General features: G+C 38.5%; 1 protein-coding gene across 2 annotated transcripts in view; it reads right to left on the minus strand.

Moving 5' to 3' along the window:
- KCNB2 (potassium voltage-gated channel subfamily B member 2) overlaps nt 1-22,915 on the minus strand; it is a 377,391-nt gene that overhangs the window by 335,563 nt on the left and 18,913 nt on the right. For both annotated transcript variants that reach the window (XM_070481081.1, XM_044768065.2), the window contains exon 2: nt 15,580-16,262. In XM_070481081.1, coding sequence (XP_070337182.1) covers nt 15,580-16,158 — 579 coding nt within the window. In that variant the 5' untranslated portion in view covers nt 16,159-16,262. The remainder of the gene's footprint in view (nt 1-15,579; nt 16,263-22,915) is intronic.

Genomic DNA, 22,915 nt, shown 5'->3' on the forward strand with positions numbered 1-22,915 from the left:
TTATAATACAATGCTACTAAAAACTCTTAAAAACTGAGATATGATAAAGTCGAAAGATTTAACAAAGGAAAACAATTTTACTCTTAACACTTATCTCATTAAAATTCATATAAGGCTTAAAAGTTTTTTTATACAAAGTAGCTCTTGAAACAGTAATTTTATGAATTATTACATTGAAACAAATCAAAAATACTTCCTAAAGGAATGGGGCATTTTAAAAGGGGTGGATCAAAGCTCATTCCAAAATGCCATATTAGAAAATCCCATTAGTATGGTCTGAAATATCAGAATAATATTTGAATGCACCTGAGGACCAAGTGGGAGGATGCTAGCAAGCAATTTTGAGACAAAAATGAATGCCTAATTTCCATTTAAAAAAAATCAAACTAGAAGTTTCCAGAAAATATCTTTTTGGATTACAATAAAAGTCAGTTCCCCTAATTGGATACCATTATGATTCTTTTAGCTTTTGTAGTAAAAATAAGGATTCCTGATCTTCCTTTTTTACATTACGCCATTAAGAATTTATTTTTTCACACTCTTTTCATATTCCTATAAGAAGATACCATATTGGAGACCTGTTGTGATTTAAACCTTGGATTTATCCCCATGTGTGACTTTTCCTGAGGAATGGGATAACCCCATTTGCGCCCAAGGTGCTCCCAAGGGTGGACAGCTGAATGGAAAGAAACCATCTACTCATGCTCTAGAGGGCGTGAAAGGACGGCCCGTCCCCTGGGGCCAGACTGAGGTCCTCTCCCCTCACAGACAGGCTGCACATTACCTATGACAACAGCTCCCAGAAGCTGCAGTTCAGCTAAAATGAGCAATCTCAGCAAAGCAAAGCATCCGAAAGCCTGCCTTTCAGCAGCACCTGATAGCTTTCTTTGCATAAACTCTGTGGCATACAGAGCAGCCTACACACTATTCTAGATGGAGAATTTATACAATGTGAAAATGGAAAACCCACATCTATGGATCTCAGCCTATTTAAAAAACATGAAGCCATTTAAAACAGGTGAGATATCCAGCTTCCTTAAACTGCCTAAAACAAACCTAGCATTACTCGGGTCTAATTACTGGCATGAGATAGTCAACCTCTATGTGCTTTCATTTTCACAGAGATTTAGAAATATTATAAGACGTTTGGTCTTGCTGTTATTTCTGCCTTTCAGGGCCATTCGGTGGCAGGTACTGAGTGTTTGGTATGTGCCAGGAACTGTGCTAGGTGTCAGGAACTGAAGATGAAGAAATGGTCTGATGCCTCAAGTGTGACAGCTTAGCTGGGGAGATGAGCACAGCGCAGACAGACTCTCTAAATTACAAGTATGAAGAAAGAGCTGGGGAAAAAGAGGAGGGAGAGTCAGGCGGACATCACAAAAGAGGGACATAGGAGCTGAGATATACAGAAGGAGCAAAGTGCATTCCAGGTCAGGAAAGCAGTGGTGGCCACAGAGATACGAAGGTGCCAGATGTGTGCAGTGTGGCTACAGCCAGTTTGCAGGGCACCCTTGTGCAAATTAGAAAAAAGATGTCCGCTCTGCATGGTGGTAGCCATGGGAGAGTACTGCTCGTCCAGTGCAGTAAACAACTTGTTGAGACCACAGCCCTGTCTTCAGGAATGGTTGATAGTTTGGAACAACTGGAGCATTCTGTATGAGCAGTGGTAAGGCATGTGGTTGGATAGGAAGGTGGTGAGGAGTCTTAAATGCAATGCTAAGGAGTTTGAACTAGACTGCAGGCAATGGGAAATCACTGAGGTTTAGAGTTCAGAAGGGACCCAATCAGAGGCATGTTTTTGAAGGATAATTCTGTTGGCTCCATAGAGAATAGATTAGAATTAGAAGGAAAATGAAGTGAGAAAGTCCAGGTTGTGACATCACCACAACCCAAGTAAGAGATGATGAAGACCCACACCATGGCAGTGGATCCAGTGGTCCCGAGTGAGTAGAAAAATAATGGAATAAGTAAAGGCAAAAGAGGTTTCAATAGGGACAAAGTATATATTTAGTGAGAAATGGAAGGTACAGTGGTCGTAATCAGTGTTGAAGATTCCAAAGGTATAGTTTCATCCACGTGCTAAGTTCAAGATGGGGAACATTTTGGCTGGAATTTATGATGGGTAGTTGTCCTGCATGATAGCGAGGGGGCACAAGTGGTAAGATGATTTTCAGTCATAAACCAAGTCTTCAATGAATATTGAATAGTGACAGGACTACTGGATAATGATGAGCAAGAAATGATAAATACAGCTGGACAGGAAGAAGAACTGTGGGAACGCTGGGTTTCAGATAGACTGGATACGAGTCTCAATTTGCCACTTAGTGAGGGATGACAGACAAGAATTTGAATCTCTGGTTTTCAGTTCTCTAACATGTATCAAGGGATTAATGATGTCTTCTCACAGGGCTGATATAAAGCAGCAGTAGGCAAACTCTGGTCTGTGGGCCAAACCCAGCCTGCTGTCGTGTTTTGCTGGAACCCAGGCATGCCCATTTGTTTACGTGTTGTCTATGGCTCCTTTCACAGTACAACAGCAGAGCTGAGTAGTTGTGACTGAGACCTTATGGCCCACAAACCTGAAAATATTTACTATCTGGCCCTTTACAGAAAACATTTGCTCACCCCTGTTGTAAAGGGTCGATATGAAAAATCCTCAAGCAGATGCTCAATATAAATTCTCCCTCTCCTGCTCTTTGAGGAAGGTCATACTAATTATTGAAAGGACAAGAAAAGGTGGACTTCACTTCATGACTCTAGACTGCACGGAACAAGTTTCATTTTTTCCAGGTCGTGAAGGGAGCAGTATTGTTAGAAGAGAACTGGTCTCAAAATAAGAAGGCAGGGTAAGTGTTACAAGAACACTGATGATAATAGGAAGTTATAGCTACATCTCACAGAGGACTTGGAAAACAGAAGCGAATACAGCCTTGTGAAAAGTATCTGTTTCTGTATCAGGTGTCAACTAACCGCAGTCTCTTCCCCCAGAGTTAAATTTCTGCTCAAAACAGGAGTCTCTGGGGATAGTGACAACTACTATGAGGGGGTGGAAAGAAAAACGAGCTCAATTTGCACAGCCAGAGCTCATGGATTAAGGGAGGGGCGGGCGGGGGGGTGAAGAATCAGATTCTCTCAAATGGAGAGGAAAAGTACTATCTATATACTGATTTTAAAGAGTCTAGAAGAAAAAAGTCTATGTACTCTCAGATTCTGATGCTTTGGGAATAAAGAAAAACAAATCGTTGTTTATAAATTGAAGACAAAACGAAGTCCGGATTTTTTTGGTATATCTACTTTCTCTCATTTGGACTTTCACTACATGCAAATTTCACTGAATTTAAGTAGATATCATCTCATGAAAAGATTTAGAACCAGGCTAAAAACAAATGTGAAATTCAATTGGAGCCAAAGAAATTAAATGGAAAATCAATAGTTGTTCATGTACAGTATAGTGACCATAGTTAATAATACTGTATTGCATATTTGAAAGTTTCTAAAAGAACAGATCTTAAAAGTTCTCATAACAAGAAAAAAATTTTTGTAACTATGTATGGTGACCGATGTTAACTAGACTTTTTGTGGTGATCATTTTGCAATACATAAAATATCAAATCATTATGTTATACACCTGAAACTAATGTAATGTTGTATGTCAATTATATCTCAGTAAAAAATAAAATAAAATAGTTGTTCAACAAAGTATAACCAAAACATCCTCTGATGAGGAGGACTCTGGAGGGGACCAGCCGGGCTGGATGTGGAGTGGGCAGTGGGACAGGTTTCCTTCCGCATTCCTCTGGAAGGGCTGACCCAGAGGGAAAGAGCTGAGAAGCTGGTATGTGGAGATGACACGGGGAAGACTCCTCAGATAGAGAGAAAATAAGAGCTTGAAGAACTAACAAGGATATTTCTTCATTTGGACTGAGCTGCAGTGAAAAAGGCATTTGAACATTTTCAAAGTTCCCATAGGTGGCAATCTGGTGCCTTGTAGAACCTTCTTTGTACTAAAAGTATAACATGAGGCCACCCATTACAGCCAGGTCAGAATGTGTGATGAACAGCAGTGATCTGTCATCTAATCTTCAGACTCAATGTCTGATGTATGCACCAAAGGGCAGCCGAGTAGAAAAGTTCACGAATGCTCTGGCATATGCCAGATAACTTAACAAAGACAGGTAAACAGAGAAACCAAAGCAACTTTTTTGATTGTAATATAACATCTCTTTCTTTAAGCACATAAATATACCTGATATATTGTTAAAATAGGCCTATCAAAAAGTGTGCTACCCTTTAAGCTACCTCATGCATAATCTCTACACAAAACTTTGGAAAAAAGTGTGTGTGATCAGGACGTCATAACCACTCCATGCAATTTAAAATATTTATAATGGCTCATGAAACAGAATTTGAAAAATAAAGACCAGTGTTTAAAAAACTGATTTTTGCTTTGAATTTTAATATTACTCATAATATAATTACTTTACTTATGTATTACAGTAATTTTCACACCTGCAGAATTCATTTAAGAAATATAATCAAACGTGCTAGCTTTTTTACATAGCACATATGTAATAGCAACTTTGTGTTATACCAGATTCTAGCCAACAATTTCATATTTTCTTTCATTGTACTTGTAGTTCATTCCACCTGTAGTACAGCAAATTATTACCTTTTAAAAAACAAGACTGCCTTAGACAAGGGAAACAAAAGAAAAAATAAACAAATGGGACTTCATTCAGACTAAAGAGCTTCTGGAAGGCAAAGGAAACTAGGATAAAAATGAAAAGACAACCCACCAACTGGGAGAAAATATTTACAAATCATCTATCTGATAAGGGGTTAATCTCCATAATACATAAAGAGCTCACACAAATGAACTACAAAAAAACAAACAACTCAATCACAAAGTGGGCAGAGGGTATGAGCAGACATTTTTCCAAAGAATATATACAGATGGCAAAGAGGCACATGAAAAGATGCTCAACATCACTAATCATCAGGGAAATGCAAATCAAAATTACACTTAGATATCATCTTACACCCATTAGAATGGCTACAATCACCAATACAGAAAACAACAAATGTTGGAGAGGATGTGGAGAAAAGGGAACTCTCATCCACTGCTGGTGGGAACATAAACTGGTGCAGCCACTGTGGAAAACAGTATGGAGATTTCTCAAAAAATTAAAAATAGAAATACCATATGACCCAGCTATCTCACTACTGGATATTTACCCAAAGAACCCGAAATCAACAATTCAAAGAGACTTATGCACCCCTACGTTCATTGCAGCATTATTCACAATAGCCAAAACATGGAAGCAACCCAAGTGCCCATCAACAGATGACTGGATAAAGAAGATGTGGTATACATATACAATGGAACACTACTCAGCCATAAAAAAAGACGAAATCGTCCCATTCACAACCACATGGATGAACCTTCAGGGCATCATGTTAAGCAAAATAAGCCAGACAGAGAAAGACAAACACCATATGATTTCACCCTCATGTGGAATATAAACTTACAGACAAAGAGAATAAATTAGTGGTTCCCGGGGAAATGGGGGTGGAGGGTGGGCACAAGGGGTGAAGGGGCATCCTTACATGGTGTACGACAAACAATAATGTACAACTGAAATCTCACTATGTTATAAGCTATTATGACCACAGTAAAAAAAATTAAAAACAAACAAACAACAAGAACAAAAAACAAGATTGCTGAGCCATCCCTGATAGCCTAGTGGTTAAAGTTCAGCCCTCACCACCTTGGCAGCTCTGGTTCAGCACCCTGGCATAGAACCATGCCACCTGTCTGTCAGTTGCCATGGTGTGATGGCGGCTCATACAGAAGAACTAGAAGGATGTACAACTAGATTATACAAGCATGTACTGGGGTTTTGGGGAGGAAAAAAAAGAGAGGAAAGCTAACAAACGTTAGCTCAGGGCAAATCTTTCCCCAAAAAACCAAGATTGGCTACCAATGTTTTTCTGCCTTTAAACTAAAAACTGCACTGACATCAAACAGGTTTCTCACCTTAAGGATATTGTGCAGGGCCTCTTTTTAGCCCCCCCAAAGTGAAAGTTTCCGTTTTATTAATGACATACATCCAATTTATCACAGCACAAATCTGTTAATCTACTTCATAGATAGTGACACTGAGTTATTTTTCAATTCAACTAAATTCTGGTTGAAGCTACATGCTCAGATACCAACATACAAGTTAGATAGTTCTATGCAAAATGTTGCCAGAGATAGATGTAACTCTAAGACATAAACTAAAATTTGAATGTTTTAAAAAAAAATCTAATTTGAGGAACACATTTGGTCGAGGATTAAATTTAGATGACACCAGATAAGACAACTGCACTTCAATATTCAAAATTGCACTCTAGGTTTTATATTAATTAGAGATAAAACAATGATTGGAAGGCTGGAAGTTCTTTCACTCATGTGCAAATATCCTGAGGTTCGTTTCAGCGAAGAATGACACAACCAAGCAACCCCATTCGAAGCTATGCTGGGATTACTTGACTGTCCTTGGCACTGCTGTGGCGTAGGCTAGAGAAGCTATTTAAAGTGGCACTCAACACTTGTGGTTGTATCAGGAGTGACTCAACGAGACATAAGTAAAAGCGTGAAATCCAGGATGGCAATGACCTCTAGCATCCCAAAACAAAATCCTCAAAGACTAATGCAAATACTTCTTCCTGCTATTCTTGGACCGTTAGAGCACTTTCCACGGACTTTGTGCCCGATCAGGTTATCACAAAAGTTTATATTCTGAATGAGCTGTGTTATTCGGATGACAAAGTTACACCTATCCTAAATTATCCAATATGGGCTGAATTTCATTGCTTTTTTGTGCAGGTGGGTTTTTATAAAATAATATGCTCTAACGGGGAGATCGCAGTGTGTATGACTAACATGTCTTTCTCTCTCTCTCTCTCTCTCACACACACACACACACACACACACAAGAAGAGACCTAGTTCAGGTACCACTGGTGAGGGCTGCTGCTACCTTGTTTGCTCATCCTAGACACAGAAACTTGACCATCAGTTGGATCTATGTACTTCAGGTATCTGTCATTAGAAATACCCAGAGTTCTTTCACTTGAAGCTTTATAAAGAGATCAAAGGGGATGATTTAAGGGGAAAAAATCCATTCATTTTATGCATTAGCAAAGGAGTTAATTTAGACAGAGATGTTTAGTCAAAACTAAATAATTAGGTACAAAGTCTGATATAGTTCTGCTGTTAGCTTTTGGTGTCTTGTAGAAAAGTGTAGCAGGATGAGGGCAAACGTCTTCCTCTTCCACTTTTCCATCACCTGTCTCTGTGCCAGTCACTAGACTTCTCTGTTCCCAGTTGGTCCATGTCTAGCTTCTTTATTTTAGATTGGTTATATCTGTGTCTAAAGTCAGACATAGCAACTGCAGAGAAGTCTTGGTCTCCGCAAGTCCTTCGAAGTTCTTACTGTAAACTCTACATAAAGTCATCATCAACGACATTCCAGGAGATACAGGGAAAGAGTAAGTTGGGTGAAGGGCTGAATGTTGCTGATAGATACAGGAAGCAGCTTGCCTCCAATGTCCACATGCTATGTGGAATATGCTAGCTGTCACAGCTGGGGGACTCCTTTACCCTTTTCTGTTGCACCATAGAGGGAGGAAGGGTTTCAATGACCACCAGGCTGTTGGCGGGCAAGAATAATTTCCAGGCTGATTGCTACCTTAAGAAACTTCTGTCACTCTCAGAATACCTAAATAGGATATTTTTAGTGAGGGATGTGTTCTGAGGAGGAAAAAAAAGAAATTAGGTTAGGCTAACAGTACCAGGTGGCCAGCTAAGCTCGCTCACTATCAAAGTCACTAGTTCCTGCAGACCAGTCTTACGTTAGACAGAATTCAGATTTATGCCTCAGCACAGTACAGATTATTGAATGTCTTGGAACTCTGTGGTTATTCTCAAATAGAATACAATCACTAATGCTAAATCAATGCCAAAACCAAAAAGATACTGTAATCTACAGTTATTTCATGAATTATACATTAGCAGCTGTAGTTTTTTTCTATGTAATCATGCTTTGATCAAAAAGGAATTTTTATTCCAGTAATTCTTTTAGAATCAACTTTGTTAATTATTTTGAAAATATCTTTCATCACAATGGTCAATTCGCATGGGTACAGAGTCTCTAGGTTAAGAATGACTCTTACCTTGGGTTGGCTAACAATGTTCTCTAAGGTCAGATAGGTACATTTTTCTAATCATGAACACAAATTTTGTTCATGAATTTCAACCATATTTTAAATTGTAAGATTGTCATTTTTAAATTAAAATTATTCAAAATATTTTGCAGAAAATGAAGCATTTCCTAGTGTTACTGTGACAATTTAAAATATATCTCTTCCAGTTGTATTTTTTTGCTTTGAATTCTATCATTGTTGTTTTATCTGAATTATTAGTGTACGTATTTCTAGTGAGCTGCCTCCTTTGCAGAACAAGGTAGAAGCACAGAGAAATTAAAGATAAATGCAATGAACTCCCAAAGATTTTTATTTTTGATGATTCAATTTATTTAACATTCAATAAATATTCAATATTTTATATGTAATATTAAAAATTCAATAAAATTGGCTAACTTGGCATTCTATAATAAGTAATTTTATATTAAAGTTCCTATGGAAGAGATTAGTTCATTTCATTCTATAAGCCAAATATTTCTATGAAATATAAAAGCAGCTAGTAAAAGGGAAAAGATTAGGGACATTCAAAACAGCATTTTCTCACGTTCAGTTCCAATGTAACTAACTGCCATATCCATACCACATCACAATGGTAATTGATAGTTACAAGGATGATCTGGATGCTAACATGTTGGGGGAGACGATAAATAGTAATAATGTAAATAAATATGGATGAGTCCATGACTAACCATACCCTTGAGAAATCAAAGCAGTCATGTGACTACACTTTCATGTAATTATTAGACGAAACTTAGAGGGCATAGTTCCCCTAGACAGCATAAATGCTTAAAAGTAAATAATACAGGGAAAGCATCTGAGGTCAAGGCATATGTACCAAGTGAATTTTCTTATAAACTCTTAGCATTTGGAAAGTGTCTGTTTTCCTTTTTTAAAAAAATGGGAGATTAAGCTCAGAGAAGCACACTTAATCTAAAACATTATTCAAACCCTTCTAGAGTCTTCCAAAGTGGAGAGTGTTAAATATTATGATCATTCCTTCATAATACTTGTGCTTACCTAAAATAGGACATCATTCCCTTTATAAAGTCTCTCACTTGAAATAAAGAAAACATATCTGTTAATAACCAAAGCAGTGTACATGGATTTTCAACATCAGAATATTTAAATACTGTCAGTGTATTCTGTTTTGTGATAACATTAAATAATGTAGAAAGAACTCCTTAGTTTTTTTTTTTTTACTTTGAAAATGATAATTACTTATTGAGGTTTAAAAATCACGCTTGAAAGGAATCAGAATGTCTCTTTTCAATATTAATAGAAACCAAACTTTTTTCAAAAGAGATGGAAAAATTGCTTGAAAAGGAAGACTGGCCCTCTTCAAATGCAACCAAGAAGCAAAGAGGAAATGAAAAGTGCATGATTCTTGGATAATTTCTTTTTTCAAAAATATTCACATGTAAGGTGATCACTTAATTTATCATCCAAACTGGGACACGTTTTAAGAGTGAAAGGAGAGGCTGTTAATAATTAGTCTAGGACAAAAGGCTCGACCCAGGGCATTCTCAGTAAAACCAGGACCTACGGCACTCCAGGTAAGCAGACGTGCAACGTGAGCTTTTTACCAATTTCCTCCTCTTTTCTCGCCCTTCTCTCCCTGACCAAATGAGGCCAAGTGGACAAAGAGTGGTGCATTTTCAGGGTAGCGTTTTGGGAAAAGCAGAGAAGCCCGGATCTAGAAATAGGACCACTGGAGCGAAAGAATGGAATATTTAAGACATTTTAATCAACTCAAAGTTTTCTATCTTATCTGGTTTATTTTTTTTATACCGAATTTATTCCAGGCTTTCAGCCAGTTAGTCTGCATGGATTATACATTTTAGAAAGGAAAAAAAAATATCTCCATCCCAAACCTCTACAGATGGGCCACATTCTTTGAAGCTCTCTCCTGCGAGCACCTCTGAACTCTTTAGCTGTGTTATCAGAAGAGCATAGACAGCCTCATCCGTAGGATAGAAGGAAAGGCCAAGAGGGGAAAACAGTAAACAACACAGAAACAGTATGATTGGCACACTAATGAGGCCACCGGTAATCCTGGATAAGAACTGGAGCACTGCACGGTCCACAAGGGTGCCGCGACGTAGGCAGACTGCTGTGTGTGCTCATACTGCACCAGTTCATTTGGGGGCCCACTTATTATTTTAATGGCTACTGCTACTGTTCATCCCTAAGAAAGTCACCCAGAAAGCTAAAGTGAGAGTTTCGTCTGGGCACAGTTGTTCACTTGACTGCCTGTATATCTACGCACAAGATGTGCAAGTTCTGTTCACAGACTAAAAGGAAATAATTTCTGGCTCTGTTCCAATACTTTTCTTTTTTTCATTCAAAGCATTTAGAATAACTGATCTATAAACTATAAATAGAATGAGAATGTTATGCATTCTTTTCCCCTTCATGAGTACACAGGAGTTTTTGTTCGATTTGGATTTATTTTCTCTTTACTATTTCCATGACTTGAAAGGCCACACTCTAATGCAGTTAGAAGAAGGAGTATGGTTCTCAAGAAGTTATCATCCACAGGGTCACCAAACAGGCCCCATCCCCTGGGAAACTCAGAACTTTGACCTCTGGCTCTCCAGAGAGCTGGAGTTCCAGGGACCAACTCTGCACATCTGCCACCACCGGCATCCCTCTTTATCCAAGGATGACTGAGGTCTCCCGACCCTTCCCAGGCTTGCTTTAGGGGCTGTGCTGCACCATGCCAATGACGATGGTCCTGTGGACATGTGGAGGTAATGAGACCGAGGCAGGAAACACAGGCATCTCCTTTCCTCCATTCTGTGCATTTTCCATTGGAGCAAAGTCCCTGCCAGGGGGTGAAAATTGGTTCTTGGGGGGAGGGAGGGGTAAAAAAAAATCTTAGCTGGTACAATAGTTTGTAGCTCTCCAAGTCCCATCCTACCTGACAAAATCTTCTTTAGTATTTAGTTTCTCTCTTTGAGGAGAATTTAAATTTAAATTAATTCTTCTCCTTAAGGGGAGAAAATGAAAGATTGAGAAATAATTCTCTAGTTAATCATTGTCCCTTTCTTGAGAGAGGGAAAAAGAGGGGTGGGGGGGAGGGAGGGATGAAAAAGAAGGAGAGAAAGAAAATGGGGGAAAAAATGTACGAGGATGAGGGACGAGTCCTTAGGTAAACAAGTGATGGCTGTGGATAAATAGGGAAATTGAGGAGACGGAAGCAGATAATAAACAGTGCCTCCACTCGACCATGGACCCTGCCCAACAGGGTTGCTGGGTGACTCTCACTGTACTGGTTCAGATGGACAGAAATGTCTTTCTGCAGGTTCTGCCTTGTACTGTTCTTATCAAATAAAGGCTGCTTACAGTCTAGCTTCCTGACTTGACACTTGAGATGGGCCTGTTGGCTGGCATTGTCCTGCACGCCACATCCACTTATGTGTCCAGGTTGAGGCTTGCCTCAGAAGGCTCAGCCATTCATGACTGGGTTTGCTTGAAGACCCGGCTGACTTCCTTTGTCCTCGACCTTCTACAGATTCCAGAGCGAGGGCGCTGTACGGTACTGTCAACTCTCAGGGGAGCTGTGATCCTTCCTGGGTGTTGTTTCAACCCAAAGGCTGATAACACCGCAGGCCATTGGACCATTCCCTTAAATGCTTTCAAAACACCTCTTAGACCGAAGTCATCATATGCAATATTTAAAGGGGAACAGATACTGCAGTTCCTTTGGGAAGAGGCCAAAGAGAGAAAAATGTTTCCAGTCCAGAGGCTGACTAAATTGCCCAGGGCTGGAAGAGGTACAGGATCGAGCCTAATTCCAATTGCCTGCCCAGGAAACTGGCAGCCAGTTAAGCCCAAGTCCTCCCCTTGCACACTCCTATGAAAGGCATACCAGAGCCAGCAAGTCCACGTCATGGTAACCCAGAGATTTGTGCCAGCCATCCCCTAGGTCCATTTGGCTGGGCCCCACATTTGCAAATGGCCCTTAAATTTAAACTTTGTCCATTATCTCTATATGAGGGTATATATACAGTCACCAAGACACATGGACAAGATTGAAAGAAGACAAGTCCATCATACAGATCCAAACTTGTGTCGCATTACCAGATCATATCACGCTACAGAAAACTATTAGCCCTGTCATTATTTTGTGAAAAGTGCAATCGTATTTCACGGTATTCTGTGTATGTGTAAAAACGTTAAACTGTTAAATATAAACATTTGAAATATACCACATTTTTAAACTCCGTTTTGGCATTTTTTTCAGTTATTAATAAACCAGAAAGTTCAATTAATAGAAGTGACACCAAGAAGCAGGTTTTATAAGAGCCAAATTGTGATTGTCAGGGTCATACCCAAGGTCAATGGGCCTTGGAATAGTTTTCTATATCATAGCGGATGCACACAGCATGGGCTAAACAATTATTACTTAATTGATTGCTGAGTATTTATTCTATGTCAGTGAAGAGATACTTTAACTTACTGTGCAATATTTAACAGAAAAGGTCAAGTTTTTCCTTCCATGCTAGAGATATGGTTCCATGCTAGAGATATGGAAAGTAATCTCATAACTTTTATACTTTATTACAGAAATATTATGGATAAATTATGAAATGCAGAAAAACTAAAAGAGAAAAAAACAAATACTTTCCAGGACATGAAATCCCTGTTTAAGCTAAGAGGATATTTTTTAAATTCTGGAGAGAAGTGAGTGTCTTTCTACACGTCTACTTTAATGCGTGTAGCGGAGAGAGGGCATTCTATATACGCTCAAGCGAACTACCAAATGGAACAGGCAATCATTGAAAAGACAAGATAAACAGATATTCTCTTCCAAAGATGTCTTCCCTCCTAAGCAAGTTAGGAAAAACACACAGATTCCAAGCATTCCGACCCAAGAGCTTCACAGTTTAAGGAGGCTCCAGATGCACCCATAATATAAATAGTGAGGGTTAATGTATCATTCTACTGCAGCTTTAACCAAACTCATTGTCCCTAAGTTGTAAAAATACTATTCACACACATGGAGCACTTGCACTCCCCCTAGCAAGAATTATTCCGGAAAAATAACAAGTCACACCACTTGAGAAGAGTACTAGAAAAGGCACTGGTTTATACATCACACAGAGCTGTTTTTAACAGGCTCCAAACCTCAGACAAATGAACAATACTTTCACTAAACTACTATATAATCACGTGGAAGTAATTTCCATAATATTTCACTATTCAAACAGAGAGGAAAATGTAGATATTTAAATAAACAAACACAAATCCTTTATGAAAACTTAGTAAAGGATATACTTAGGTTAGCAAAGATTCACTTAGCTTGATTAATAATTTGGAAACAAATTAATTATTTATAAGTACATAAAAATTTCCAAAACTCAGGTCCTTAGCAGCTGGGTATAGATTATAGGTAGATATCTTATCTGTACATCCATAATTTGAAGCAAGTTTAAATCATCCGTCTGATGCATAGGGGTATATAATAATATATAGTAAAAGGTCATTATCAACATCACCTTGTTAGAGATCAAGAGATGGCTGCTGCTTCTAAAATTTAGAGATTAAGTAACTTTCTCTTCTGGGAAATCACATTATTGACCCTATTCCACCTATCCCATCCTTACCAGAAATTAATCAGAAAAAAACACATTTATATTTTAAAATTTTTTCTATAGCAGTACTTAACTTTGGATAGGTGTCAATCATGTTGTTATGAGCAAATAAACCACATTAACCTCTCAAATTTTCCTTGATTCAGTTGCTTATTTTTACATAGTTGGCTAAATCTCTCTGGAACTTTTGGTGGAACAAGGATTTATTCAATTGCCTAAAGGCCTGAAAGAGTTAATTTAACATCCAAAATACTCCCTTAAATCCAGAGTTTATCTCATTCATCTTCAAACCTCACTCCATATTTCTAGTAGAAACTCAAATATGTAACTAAACACCTGACATTGGAAAGAGCAGGAACCTTCTCAAGCAAAACTCACAAAGGTAGCACGTCTATGTCTTTCTTACAGGTCAAGCAAAAGTAAACAAATTACTCATAACTACAAAAAGAGCTAGCTGAAATCTCCCATTTGCCACAAATGTGCATTTCCTCATTACGTACAACACTTTATTTCATTTAGTTCCAGATCCTGGCTGGAAAGTAAAATGCCTTTAGAAGTCAACACGATGCAAAATTAGACATACTAAACAGTGCAAGAAGCAGTTTTATGATCATCTGCATTCAGCTGATTATTTACAATATTTATATATTGTAGATTATCATGTGGAATCTTAATTTCCAGTCAAAAGGCACATATAATCTATTATATTTCTGCAATCTTTACTGTTTATAAGAAAGAATAATTGAAAAAACTGTAAGCAGTTTAAAGAATTCATAAGATGACACACTTTTCTCTTTTCTATTCCATGTTCCATTTTCATCTAATATGCACAAAATATCAATACTATGCTTCTGCAGCTAAGGATGACTCTTTTGACTTTTTATTTATAATTCACATTGCAATACAGAACTAAATATATGGGCCGAAAATCAGTTTGAGCTAACTCTCTCAAAGCTCTAAATAAATCCAGATAAACAGAATCATGCAGTTGAATTAAACACTGAAATTAGTGGGAAAAAAACGTATTCTGAGATTCAGATATATGCAAACACAATGGAAACATATGAATTTACCTTCATTTTAGGCAAACACTTCACAAACTCTGAGATACAGTAATCCCTCAATTGCAGAAAATAATATGCAATAAGAATCAGGAAGATCATTGTCAGAGTAGTCTTCACAAGGGGAGGTAAATGGATGCCTTCCAGACACGGATTTATTCCTAACACAGCCTAATAAGATTGCACCTTCCTCAGGTGTGGGGCTCCCCAGTCCTCTGAGCTACATGAGGCCGCACTCTCCTCTTTCCTTGCACCCCTGGAGAACCGGGCCAGGAGGCGCCTCCGCTACTTTCAGCGATGGCACCGTGCCTTTACTCAGGATGCAGCCCAGGTCCCATGCCTGACCAAGCTGAGCCAGTGCTTTCTCTTCAACCTCCAAGTCACCAACACCACACAGCACCAGGGAAACGAGAACTCTCTGATATTCTGTCGCCCAGACCTGTTCCTACATAATAACGACATTTACCAAAGAGTAATGCCATTTTATGACATTACACAGGAAGAAAAACCGCATTTGACTAAACAAGGTTTTAGAAAGTATTTTTCACTGTCCGTGTAGCCCTATTCTGTTCTGTCTTACCAACACATCTTACATGAAAATGACACGCTCTGGAATGTAGGCAACAACCTTTTCTGACCACCCACAGGAAAGCAGCGCCACGCTTTTCATACCTTGGCAGCCACGGATGAGTTGGGTTTCTCCAGCAAGTCCCACAGTTTCTTCCTTTTTTCAGGGCAGCAGGTGTTATCAAACTCTTCTCCCTCCCGCTCCCGCATGGTCTCTGCCTCTCGCCTCAGTTCTTCGTTCATCTGTTCCTTCTTTTGATGATACCTGGCCTGGCAACAGGACTCCAAGTAGATCTCATCAATGCCCCAGTAATCAAGCTCTTGGCCAAATGAGAGAGCACACATTTCTTCCATCATGTGGAGTTTCCCTGTCCGGTAGAAATTTAAGATGGAAGTGAAGGCTCCCGGATGCCGATCAAAGAAATACTCATTCTCATTCAGGTTGTAGTCATCGCACACCTCCAGGAGGCTCTCGTGGGTGTTGCAGTCCCGCAGCTTCCCCAGGCGTGTGCGGGGCAGCCGGTCCAACGTTCTCCACAGCACCTCGTGGTTGAGACCCCCCACGTTGATCTTAACTCTCCGGGAGCACGTTTTGCTCCTAATGATGTCCACGGGTTCCGGTGGGAGAGAAAGTGTCGACCTTGAAGTCTTCCTGTTTAAGCCAGGGGCAGCCTTTTCTGCCATTTTGAACTGAACGAAGCTGCAGAGCCAGGGTCTTCCAAAGAGTGAGCCGTGGGGAGGTCAACTGGAGCGATATCCCTCTGAGGCAGGCATTTCCACGGACACAACTGGAAAACAGCAACAACCATTTGGTTACTGGCATTTTTCCTTCAGCATTTCTTATTCTATGGGCTCTCTCTGTTCATGCACAACCAAGAGGTGTATTACTGTGTATTTATGGAGATATAAATCTTTGCTTTAAGATATAAGAAGGGAGGAAAAGATAACACAGTGTCCTATACAGAAGAGGCTGTGTCCTCAATTTTATACACCTATAGGTTGACAATTCCCAACATGTCACCAGAGACCTCCTTCTCAAGCTCTAGACTAAAATATCCATGCGCTGATCAACTCTTCCTAGATAAACCTCAGATGCCTTCAACTAAACTGAACACGCCTCCAACCTGCCCAACCAGTTCTGGTTCCTTCTCCATCCCAGATTTATGGCTCTTCGCAGCCCCACACCCAACACCCAAGCTAAAACTCTGAGAAATCCTGATCCATCCAGCCACATCCAAATAAGCACCAGGTCTTAACCAAATGCATCTCTTAAACGTCACTGAAGCCCCCTGCCACCAGTACCCAGTCCCCGTTACCCTTGAACCATGATTCTGGTTCATACCCTCAGCATGTCTTGCCTACTTTTCTGTAACAGCCTCTTAAACAAGATCCTGAAGTCTGGTTTTGTCTACCTAAAAACCATTCTCCACACAGCTACTAGAATGATCTGCTAAGATACAAATGTGACCTTGCCAAGATTTAAACCCTACAAAGGCTCATGGTTACTGGCAGTATAAAGTCTGGTTAGCCCTACCAGATCTGGTCTACCTCTCCACCATCACCTCTCATCTCTCCCTCATCACTAGATTCCAGTGACCTCAGACCACACACATCATTCTGTCTCAACCTCCCCGTCTTTCTTCATGCTGTCTCCTGGACTGGCCTCCACCTTTCCCATTTCCTTTTGACAAACTGCTGCTTGCTCTTCAAGACTCAGTTCAGACATCACCTCCTCCAGAAAGTCCTCCATGATATCCCTCCTCTAGGATCATGAAACTCTCTGTGAATGTCTCTTCTGTTTCCTCATACCACCACATAACATCCTTCCCATAGGATGCTGGGAGCTCTTGAAGACAAAGACTATCTTCTCTGTTATTATATCCTTATCCCTGAGCACAGTGCTCACATATTGTGAGGATTTAATAAATGTTAAATAATGAATAAATTCTTTAATTGTTTTCCACAAGACAGCTGACAAAAGATCTAGCAGAGCTAATGTATATGGCCAGAAAAGTGCATAAATGGAATTATTTGGATCACTTGCCTAAAATACATCTATGTTCACATGTTATGTGCATATATGCTTGTATGTACATAGTTATGTCAGTGTGTGTGTGTTCATGTTCTTTTTCTCCACAGCTCCTTTCTCCTGTGTACTAATTCTTTAAGACGTTACTGCTCTAGTCATTCCTCTTGTTGATCTATTATTCTGATCTCCAGCAGCAAGCATCTTCTTACTTGATCTTCCCCTGTAATGTTTTCACAGAAGATCATGGAGCTTCAAGCAATTGATCCAAGACACCACTTTTAAAGTAAAATACCATGTTTCACACAGTTGATGGCTCATACCAAAGGGAAAAGCTTTTAGATTTAAGAGGTCCTTATAATTAGAACTCTCTTTTAAGATACACACCAATATCTGTATGCCTCTGGTTTCTCCACTCCTGTAAGTTAAATTTATTTCTCCATCTGGAAGCCAAGTATCCTCTCGAATGAAAACAAGTCAAATTTATGAAAAAAAGTGTAGATGGACTATATAAGTATTCAAACATGGCCAATAAATACACTTGAATTGGGAGTTTTTTCAACATAGTTACAGAAATATTTTAAACCTATACATACACACTTTCATCACAGATGACAAAAATTCCTATTTTTACAAAAAGAAAGAAGAATATAATGACTGGATAAGTAAAAAATTTTCTGAGCCTCAATTTCTTAATCTACAAAATGAGGATAATAGCATCGACTTCATAGGCAGTATTATGATGATTAAATGAGATCGTTTATGTGAAGTGCTCACTACAGAGAGGTATATCTGAATAGAACAAGAAAATCCATATTTCTCTTTAAGTTTGGTTTCCAGTCACTGAAAGAAAACTAAGATTAAAAGCTACGCCAGTGTCTATTAAATAAATTCTAGCATTTAAATTTCTTTCCTTATGCAGATATTCTGTCTTCTCAAGTGGATTATAAGCCCATAAGGTCATGAATTGTGAGTCCCACCTTTTCTCTACTGAGCACTATATGTACACATAACAGTCACATCACAGCACATATCTTTGATGCCATTGATGACCACATCCAAATTCTGTATTCAGGAGACAACGGACTATATATGTGGTGAATCTGAATGTCTGTTCTCTTCTAAATAACTTGGTTGCAGGAACAACGACATCTCAGCAATCCATATAGATTATGTGAACAGTCCTCATGAACGCTAAGCAGGAAAGCTAACCGTTTTTAATTTGGCTACAAGTAAACATAAAATAAATTTACTCTTTTTGGAATATCATGTCATGTATTAATGTAACAAAGATAAACAGTTTTTGAACTGTGTATAATATCAGATGAGAGGTCTTCCAAAAAGAGTGAGAGCAAATCCTAACATGACATGAACATCTCCCAATTGTGGTCAAGGGCTTACTGTGACTTGCTTTCTTGTAAAAGTCATTAAATGCCATGTCATGGTCACCGGTAGGTCACCATTTATCTGAAATAATTTTACACCAAGACTTAGAGTGAATTTTCCTTTTTGTGGAGTGTGTGTCTCAAATGAAGAGAGGTCACAAGACTTACATTTCAAAATATCTTCTTTACTGATCAAGAACTTTCTATTAAAAGAAATCCAGTGTTGATTACAAATCCCACAATCAGAGACAGACGGAAATTCAATGCCCTTTCTTCAAAGTGGGGGTAGAGAAACTGAGGATGAGAGAATGTGGCCTGTTGATTTGATGTTCTTAAGACTTAAAGACTATCTGCTCTGATTATTGTTACTGCAGTTAAAAATTTTCTATTCTCCCTTGGCAGAATATTCTGCTTGTTACCTGATAAAGAGTGGAGGCCCAAAGGCATAAGTTCTTGAGCAGTTGAAGAGCTGTGAACAGTGTTCACAGAGTTAATCAAGCCTTCAGAATAGGAGTAGAAAACATGTGGTCACATTGGGAAGCCTCTAATTCCAGCACAGTGCAAAGCATAAGCCCTGATCAACAGGATCTTTGAAACTCACTGAGCCTTTCATCTGCCTGCCTGTCATTCTCCTTTCTTTCTCTTCCTCTGTGGTTTTTCTCTCCCACTTTGCCGTCTCTACTTCCCCACATCTTTCTTATATTTCTTCCTTTCCTCTCCCTCTCTTCCTATCCTGTTCTCTGGATCTTTCTATTCTAACAGTCTCTTAACCAACCACAAACCCAAATTCTATATTTTTAAACTTGTTCATACTTCCTAAAGTTTTCTATATCTTTAACATGAAAATCTCTGCAGCTGAAAATACCATGTCTCTCTCCAAAAGAAGAGAAAAACATCTAAACTGAATTGCTTTTTATGGGAGTTTGTCTGAGATGGAAAAAGGGGCTCAGGAGCCCTGGGTCCAGTTGAGTTGACCTTCTGCATCCCCCTCACCCATTAAATAATGGCATTTCCATGGCTGCAATTCTTTGATTTCCAATGACACTTGGTTAATTTTTCCTCCCACTATGATTCTGTGGCCTTTACCACCCTGCCACTCCAATCACCATCCTTACTTTAGATAGAAATGAACATATCATAGTACCTCTGAGTCAATGAAAACATTTTTTCGTGTCTAATTTCTTGAGAAAAGGTGGTTTTCATATTTCATTTCAACAGCCCTCTAATATTTATCAGGGCTTCAAACAGACTACTTTCAGAACATCATAAAAGTTTCATTTATTTTATTTAGTGCTTAGTTGATTTTCTACATTTCAACTTTTCATTTTTTATTGATGTTCTTTGCAACCATATTAATTTTACTTCTAACAATGAATCCGTCAGTTTCCTCTGGGTTAGGTACTATGTCTTGCCCCTCTTGAGAGCTTGCAAAATTTTTGTGTTTAATTTTAGTAATTAAAGTAGATAGGACACATTTTCTCATATACAGTTGTACAAGTGAAATTATGTCTATCATAATAATTTTACCCCTTAAGAATTAATCACGCAATTCAATTTAGTATACAAGTACAATATAAATTGTAATAATTCAGTGTTTAAACTGTGTAGACATTACGCAACTGTGTAGAATTTATACACATAAATAGTCAGTTATAAACAACACACATTTTTATGTCAAGGGCAAAATCTCAAGGAATCTTCTGGCAGTGTGCTGGTTTATTCCACCTCCTTCGATCAACTGTAAGTCAAACTTGCAACAATCGGTGGGCCAGTGCAATGTACTAAACATCCTTTCATTAGTCTGTTAGAGAAAAAAGCGCCTCTGAATAATAAACAACAACAAACATTCTCGCTCTGCACAGCTGCACCATGCTCCTACCAGCAGCGTGGAATTATGCTGCCACTCGTTCAGGGCCAAACCTGACAAAACACAACTTTCTGATCATGGCATCCTAATTACAGCGTGAGATTCCAGGTTGGGGAGTAGGATTTTTTTTTTTTTTTTTTTTTTACTGTAGTCTCAAAAATACTACCATTGTGTCATACACTTGACACTTCCTTAGTGTAGCCAGGCAGGATAAGTCCCATGTGCGATCCCGTGAAGATGAAAAGCAAATCTTTCGAAAGACCTAAGTGATGTTTAACATTTCATTTCTGTGTTGAGAGTACACGCTGAGCAGGCATTTGCAAACAAGCAGCTCTGAGACCTTTAAGTCTAACTGACTCTCCGCACAGCTCTAAAGCATTTTCCTAAATGTTCGTGTATGGTATTAAGTAGTAAATGCATCTTTTTCTGTAACAGTTCTTTCTGTTTCAGAGACCCACAAAGATTATTTGCAGCAAATATCTGGAGAGAAAGCCATTATAACGGTAAGTTGAAAATGTAATCAATGCTCTTTTAAAGAAAAGTGTTAGTACTTACTGAAATTTTAAAAAGCATCTCCAGAATTTGCTAACGAAAAACAGTAAAATTATAGCGAGTTCAAAACAAATCAAATTTATTTGAGAAAGATAAACAGATAGTATTTTCCAGTAAGGTCCTGGAAACTTTCAGCTATCCTAAGAAATTCAACTAATCTACTTAATTACTTTAGAATCTGGCCAGAAATATTAATGAATTTCACACTTTTATTGTTTTTAATATGTCAAGTTCTAGTAATAACTGAAACACTGTCCTTGTCCACATTAAGGTGGCAGGTGGCATTTCTTTCCTGCAATCAAAGGCTGCTAATATCAATATGTTCCTCGATTTTAGCACAACTATTTACTCCTTAGTTTAAAAAAGATCTAAGACTTTTATCCTTGAGATGACCGATGCTTTTTTTAGATACACTCAAACAAAATCCTAAAAGCTTTGCTTTCAGTGGTCAAAGGAAGCATTGTGTTGCAGTAAGAAGGGAAAAAGACAAGCAATAAGTAGAATGTGTAATATGAGCATCTTTCAATATCATAGATGTCTCCGAATAACCAAACTTATAAATAAATTCTTTTATTTAGCACATAATATGAATTTTCTTCATCATAACAGAGAAATATTTAAAGAATTAGATCCTATATATATGTTTGCTAGAATTAGAGAGTAAAACACTGGCTTTGCCTTTAGAAAAATGGCCTCTCAATAAGACACAGCTGATAAAAAATCCTTCTCTACTCTGAAAAATATAATACTGATGTTATAATGCATCTTGGACCTTTTATAAACAACAAGGTATAGTTGTGACTTGAAATTTTCAGTCTTTTCCAAAACACACACACACAAAGGCTCAAACTTTTATATGAGAGTTCAGCCATTCAGCCGGTGGATTTTCTATTATGACAGTAAAAGTGCCCTTTATGTTGGGGCCCAAGATGTGTGCTTTTAAATGTCTCCTTTTGCAAAGTCTTCCCAGAGTCACAATGGAGTGAAGGGGATAAATAAAGACGAAAGGTGGTGAGAAAAATAAAAAGGCAACCAACAGAGAAACTATTGGCACCACCGAAAGGAATGGGAAACGAGGTGGGAACACCCCGGAATATCCTAAAAAAAAATCACAAACTTCAGTCGCTACCTGGCATTCTATGTGGATGGCAATCTTCTGTCTGGACGAATGACTTAAATTTCATGTTCCATCTGGGTGTTTGGCCTAAGTTAGATCCAGCTTCTATGAAACCAACTAAAATGTTTATGAAGTTTGGACAGGATTCGAACATTTTGTTAGTTTTTTTTCCAATACAATTAGTTTTTAGATCATGTAATGATTGGTCCGAAATGTTTAGTAGTAAAATTCCCCGTAAGTGACGCTTCTCAGTTGGGCTCCATTTAATAGCAAAAATACACTTTCCGATTACATTCCAGTCCCTTAATTCTTCATAATCGAACACATTACACGCAATGTGGCTTTTATAAAAAGCTCAAATACTGAGCCTGATTTGAGATTAGTCTCTGTGACTTAAACATTATACTGTGCTTTATATACCCCCATATTTGGAGACCAGAATCACAGAATGTGGCAGAAGGGAGCTTGGATATGATCCAATTCCCTTATTTACA

This window comes from Equus asinus, chromosome 12 (assembly GCF_041296235.1).
Source record: "Equus asinus isolate D_3611 breed Donkey chromosome 12, EquAss-T2T_v2, whole genome shotgun sequence".
Taxonomy (NCBI): Eukaryota; Metazoa; Chordata; class Mammalia; order Perissodactyla; family Equidae; genus Equus; species Equus asinus.